This window comes from Mastomys coucha, unplaced genomic scaffold (genome assembly GCF_008632895.1).
Source record: "Mastomys coucha isolate ucsf_1 unplaced genomic scaffold, UCSF_Mcou_1 pScaffold15, whole genome shotgun sequence".
In the NCBI taxonomy this organism is placed as follows: Eukaryota; Metazoa; Chordata; class Mammalia; order Rodentia; family Muridae; genus Mastomys; species Mastomys coucha.
The window spans coordinates 105,983,329-105,989,239 of NW_022196897.1; the positions used below are offsets into that span (position 1 = coordinate 105,983,329).

Below are 5,911 nucleotides of genomic sequence, written 5' to 3' on the forward strand. Positions count from 1 at the left end.
TCATCATAATGCAATAAAAGTTTAAAAAAATAGAAAAAAAAAAAAGACTGGAAAATTGCCCATTCACTGTATTACCACATTATAAGATGCTCTGACTGAAACAGTAAAGCTCTTGCCTAAGTTGTGATCTTCCAATTCAAAGAATGTAGTCTAATAACTAATATGACAGTAAGCATTTTCTTAGAAAGGCCCAAGTGAGGATGCTTCAATTTCACTTGGGAGGAAGAAAATAATCACAGGAGGCAGAGGGAGAGACCTGGGAGAGAGAGGAGAGGAAAAAAAGAAAAGGGGAACATGATCAGGTATGATGGGGGCAGACAGGAGAGACACCCTGAGGGCCAGCAGAATCCATGGTAATATGCAACCTGGTGGGGGGAGGGGAGTTGGAGGGCCCTCTAGAAAGTACCAGAGACCTGGAAGGTTAGAGGCTGTCAGGACTGAAAGGGAGGTTACAGGCTGTCTGGACCTTATATGAAATGCCCAACAGTGGGGACAGGGAACTCCAGTAGAAAGACAGGGCATAGTCAAAACTCTGACCCAGAATTGTTCCTGTCTAAAAGAACCGCAGGGACAAAAATGGAGAAGAGACTGAGGGAAAGGCAGTCTAGTGACCAGCCCAAATTGTGCTTACAGACAAGAGCCTAGCACGGCTGTCCTCTGAGAGGCTCAACAAATAGCTGACTGAGAAAGATGCATATACTTACAAACATTGGACTGAAGTCAGGAATCCCTGTGGTTGAATTAGGGAAAGGCTGGAAGAAGTTAAGGAGGAGGGCGACCCCACAGGAAGACCAGCAGTCTCATCTAACCTGGTCCACTGACATCTCTCAGACACTGAGCCACCAGCCAGGCAGCATACACGAGCTGGTCTGAGGCCCCTGACACATATAGAGCAGAGGACTGCCTGGACTGGCCTCAGTGAGAGAAGATGCGCCTAACCCTCGAGAGACTTGAAGCCCTGGGTTGGGGGTTGGGGGAGGATGGACATCCTCTTAGAGACAGGAGGAGGAGGAATGAGATGAGGAACTGTGGGAGGGAAGACGGAGAGGGGGGCAACAACTGAACTATAAAACAATAAAATAATAATAAAAAATTAATTAAAATTAGTCAAGTGTGATGTGATCAAAGTAATCCAGGGGCAAAAATATTTTGAACATTTTTGTTTGTAATTGGTATCTGCGTTTGCTGACCATTGCAATGGATGTGAAATAGATATGAAAAATATGAAAGAAAAAAAGAATAAGCATTTTCTGTAAAAATATGTGAGTGTGTGTGTGTGTGTGTGTGTGTGTGTGTGTGTGTGTGTGTGTCTGTACCTGATTGGGGTGCCCTTTTGAAACCAGAAAACAACATCTAATCTCCCGGAGCTGGAGTTTTAAAGATGGTTGTCTGTTCCTCAACATGGGTGCTGGAAACTGAGTAGCAAAAACTCTTAACTACTGAGCCATCTCTCTCCAGTCCTATGGATAACCGTGCTGTTAGTAACCATGTTTCTAAGTCATCCTGTTTTGCTTTACCCTTGCTACTAACATAGACTTGACTCTTTCTCCTCCTTTTCTCCTTCCTCCTTTTCTTCATTCCTTTCTTTCTCCTTCCTTCTCTTTTTCTTCTCCCCCACCCTCACCTCTTTCTTTTTTTCTTACAGTTTCATGTAACCCAGGGTAGCCTTGAACTTCCTGTGTAACCAAGGATGACACTGATCTTGCCTCTACATCCCAATTCTGGGATTACTGGTATGTACCACCATGCCAAGTTTATGCAAACGCTGCGGATTAAACCCAAAGCCAGAGCTTCATGAATGCTAGTCAAATGCTCTACCCACTAAGTTACATCATCAGCCTCTTAGACTCGACTATTTTTAAGAATATAAAATATAGATATTTGTATTTCATTTGTATTGTCCTGATAAACACCCTAACAGAAAGCAACATAAGGGAGGAAAAGGGGTCACATGGCTTACAAGTTTCAGTCCTTCCTTCCTTCCTTCCTTCCTTCCTTCCTTCCTTCCTTCCTTCTTTCCTTTGGAGAAGTCAAGATAGCAACTCAGTCACATCCCATTCACAGTCAAGAAAAAGCAAATCAACACACCTTTGCTTGCCTCCTTAGCTAGCTTTCTTCTCTTTCTCAGTTCAGGAACTCCTGCCTAGGAAACAGTGCTGCCCACAAAGGGCTGGATCTCCCTATATCAAAGGAAAATGAAGACATTCCACCACAGGTATGCCTACAGGCTAACCAGATCCAGGTAATTCCTCATTAAGACTCTTCCCAGGTGACTCTAGGTTACATCAAGTTAATACTAACCAGCACCAATATCCAAAGCAGTATTCCTGTCACTACCCAACACACATTCCCTGTCACTACCCAACACACATTCCTTACAAGTTACTTAATTTTCCTACATTAGTTTTCTTTTTAAATAAAAAAGACTAATTATACCCACTTCATATAATTTTATGAGGATTAAATAAAATCCATATGAAATTTCTGGAATACTGCCTAGTATTTAATTAATGCTAAATACTGCTATTATTAGCAAATACTATAGGAATCAGAAGGCTATAAAGGCCAACAAAAGTTTAAAAACATAGGTGGTGATATGATTATCTGGTATGAGTCAGCTAAAACATGAACTAGTCATCTGGGGAGTAGCTGATACAGGATATCTGAGAAACTCAGAGTAAGGAATGATAGATGTAATCTCTTACAGAATTATTTCTGGCAGAATTCCATTTTTGTGTGATTGTTTTCTATCAATATGGACTTGGGACTGGAGGCTAGTGTCCCTGACCTAACCTTTGCCCGTGCAGCCTGTGAACTCCATCCACTACTATCTGTGCAGGTATGCTATCATAAACCTGGATGTCTGGAACATCTGCCTGCCTGCTGTTTAGTCTGTGTGCTGGTGAATAAAGTATGTTATAGATGCTTAAAACTTCTCATGTTCTCCTCAACCTCCTATTGTCCTGTGACCCTCTCTTGTCCTTGGTATCAACTATACATATAGTTCATATCAGCAGCCAATTTGAGAGAAAACAGGGAACTCATTAATGAATTGAAAAATGTAAAAAGGCAAGCACTTCAATACATGGAAGTACACTAAACTGAGATGGCGAATCATGTAGCCGTGGACTTTAAGGGCCAGTGAGGCAGCTCTGTAGGCAGAAGCACTTGCTGCCTGGTCTGATACCTAAGTTAAATCCCTAGGACCTACATGGTAGAAGGAGAGACCCAATGTTCACACGTTATCTTCTGAAGTCCACACACACCATGATACATGCTTCCAACTCCCAATTAATTAATTTTAAACAAGACCAAGCCAGACATGGTAGAACATAGCTGTATCTTAGAAATCAGGAGGCTAAAGTAGGAGGACCCTGAGTTTAAGGCAAATCTTGCCCATTTAGTGAGTTCAAAAGCATCTTGTGCTACTCAGTGAGACCAAGTTTTTAAAAGATAAATAACAACAACAAATATAGTTTAAAGAAAGGGTAACATATCTTTAGGTCTACGTCAAATACTGAAGAGCTCTGGAGAAACAGGAAGAGCCTTCTGAAGAGAAGAGGAGACATTTAAGCCCAGATTTATGAATTTAAGTCACTGGTATGTAAGTACTGTGAAGGAAAATAAAGAATCCAAATGTCAAAATAAAGTCTGCTGAATATGGAAGGAAACTGAGAACCAACAGTTTAGGCAGTGGGGTGAACCATGGTTTGACACTTGAGGGTGGCAGTGCTCTGTGTGTTCAGGAGACAACAGAACTGTTTTCCCAGTCTCCCGCCTGGAGCTCTGCCTCCCACCTTCTCTTTCTGAGCTCACACTCGTCCAGTCCATCTCCCGTACATCTCAAGGGAAAGTAGTGCCATGCTGACAGAAAGAGAAAGCACTCATCCTCTCCTTCAACTATGCTGACAACTCTAACACAGTGGCTGGGACTTGAGAGTGGAGTGAAGAGCTGAAAAGCCCAAGGAAGAAAAGATGAAAAGGGAAGGAACTTGGAGAGGCAAGGCTTATGCTGTAACCCATAATCTAGTTGAGATTAAACATATGCAAAGATGACAATAAGTTGCATTTTTAAAAAATAGATGATAGAACACATTTCACTTGTACAGCATACATAAGAATTCTGTCTTTTCTTTACTCATTATTTACTGTAACTGGGTATTTTAATCAAAACTAAAAATTTTAAGGGCTGAAGAAATGGCTCAGCAGTTAAGAGCACTGACTGCTCTTCCAGAGGTCCTGAGTTCAATTCCCAGCACCCACATGGCAGTTTGCAACCATCTGTAATGGGATCTGATGCCCTCTTCGGGTGTGTCTGAAGACAACTACAGTGTACTTACATATAACAATAAATAAAGGCAGAGGCAGGTGGATTTCTGAGTTCGAGGCCAGCCTGGTCTACAGAGTGAGTTCCAGGACAGCCAGGGCTATACAGAGAAACCCTGTCTCGAAAAAACAAACCAAAACCAAAACCAAAAAACAAAAAAACAATAAATAAATCTTAAAATAAATAAATAAATGAAAGATTTTAAGACATATTTTCAAGGTAACATACCTGCAACTGCATGACCACGTAGTTGAAGCGATCATTTCTCCCACAGCCAATAAATCTACAAACATGGTCTTTCCCTGGATGAAAAGAGAAAGGAAACATTGGAAAAGGATGTATACGGCTTCTCTTTTTAACGGTTAATGAATTGGATTTCTGTGTTGTATTTTATGACGTAAATAAACTATATAAAATGTGTTGAGATTGTAAAAACAGGAAATTTATACTACTTTTATCTACCCATTGCCAGGCTCTCCTCTGCTCCTTGCATACTCAAATAAATGGTAAATGAGTAAGTAAAAAATAAATTAATAAGGGAATAAAGGTGAGTTATCCAGCAAGAGAAATATTCTGACACACACTATTTACATTACTGCAGCAATTCTGTGGTCTTTTTTGTTCTCACTGATTTAGAACAGTCTAGTGCTTTGCAACCCTAGGTTAACATGTAAAATCCAAGGAGGTCCTGGCTGTGGTATGCAGAGGGTCTCAGAAGTGCAGGAAGAAAACCTGAGCCAGTCTCTCTCATGATTTTAAAAAGTATACTTCCTTAAAAAGTACACTTCCATCCCAAAAGGCAACCAAGCACAGGAAGTTACAGGGCAGAGAAGATACTTGGCTCAACACAGAGAGAGTGAGGAGCGGCAGATGCAGACAGTGCTGGGGCACTACATGGAGTCTTGTGTTCCATAGAGAAGAATCTCAACTGTATGTACAGGTCAGGGTTTCCCACTGTGGCTACTCATCAAAACTGCCCAGGAAACAAAGATTCCCAAAGGCCACACTGGCTTACAATCTATAGAGAAAAATATAACTTTTCAAAATTCTATAAAAGAGCTGAAGACAGGGCAGAAGCAGAAAAGTTTAAGGCCAGCCTCTAATACATGAGGTCAAGGCCAACCTGGACTAAATGATATAACTCTATCTCAGAAGACAAAAATAAAAGTTGTGCGAAAATAAAGACATTTTAAAATATAAATCTGCAACTCAGAATATAAATCAGCATGAACAAAAATCAAGAAAAAAACCTTCGAGAATACCCTGACAGGAAGAAAAATTCTGAGACCAGAAATTTTCCGAATCAGTGAGTAAGTGTGCTTGCTGTACATGCATAAGGAGCTGAATTCAGATCCTAAGCACCCACATAACAATCCAGATGTGGGGGACCAGCGGGACCAGGCACACAGGAACTCCACCAGCCCAGTGACTCGGGTTCTTTCCAGTCTGTCTGGGCTGGGGTCCAGAGCAGACCTTGGGTGCAAGCTCCACAGTCAGTCCCACAACACCCAGAAGCAGCTCCACTCCCAGGCACTCTGACACACCCAGGATCAGAGGTGAACAGGAACCAACATCTGTCCCAAC

The 5,911-nt window shown here is 41.6% G+C and overlaps 1 protein-coding gene across 6 annotated transcripts in view; it reads right to left on the reverse strand.

The window, feature by feature from the left end:
• The window catches only part of Ttbk2 (tau tubulin kinase 2), a 121,440-nt gene that overhangs the window by 54,475 nt on the left and 61,054 nt on the right, over positions 1-5,911 (reverse strand). For all 6 annotated transcript variants that reach the window (XM_031371576.1, XM_031371575.1, XM_031371577.1 and 3 more), the window contains one exon: positions 4,556-4,629. In XM_031371576.1, coding sequence (XP_031227436.1) covers positions 4,556-4,629 — 74 coding nt within the window. The remainder of the gene's footprint in view (positions 1-4,555; positions 4,630-5,911) is intronic.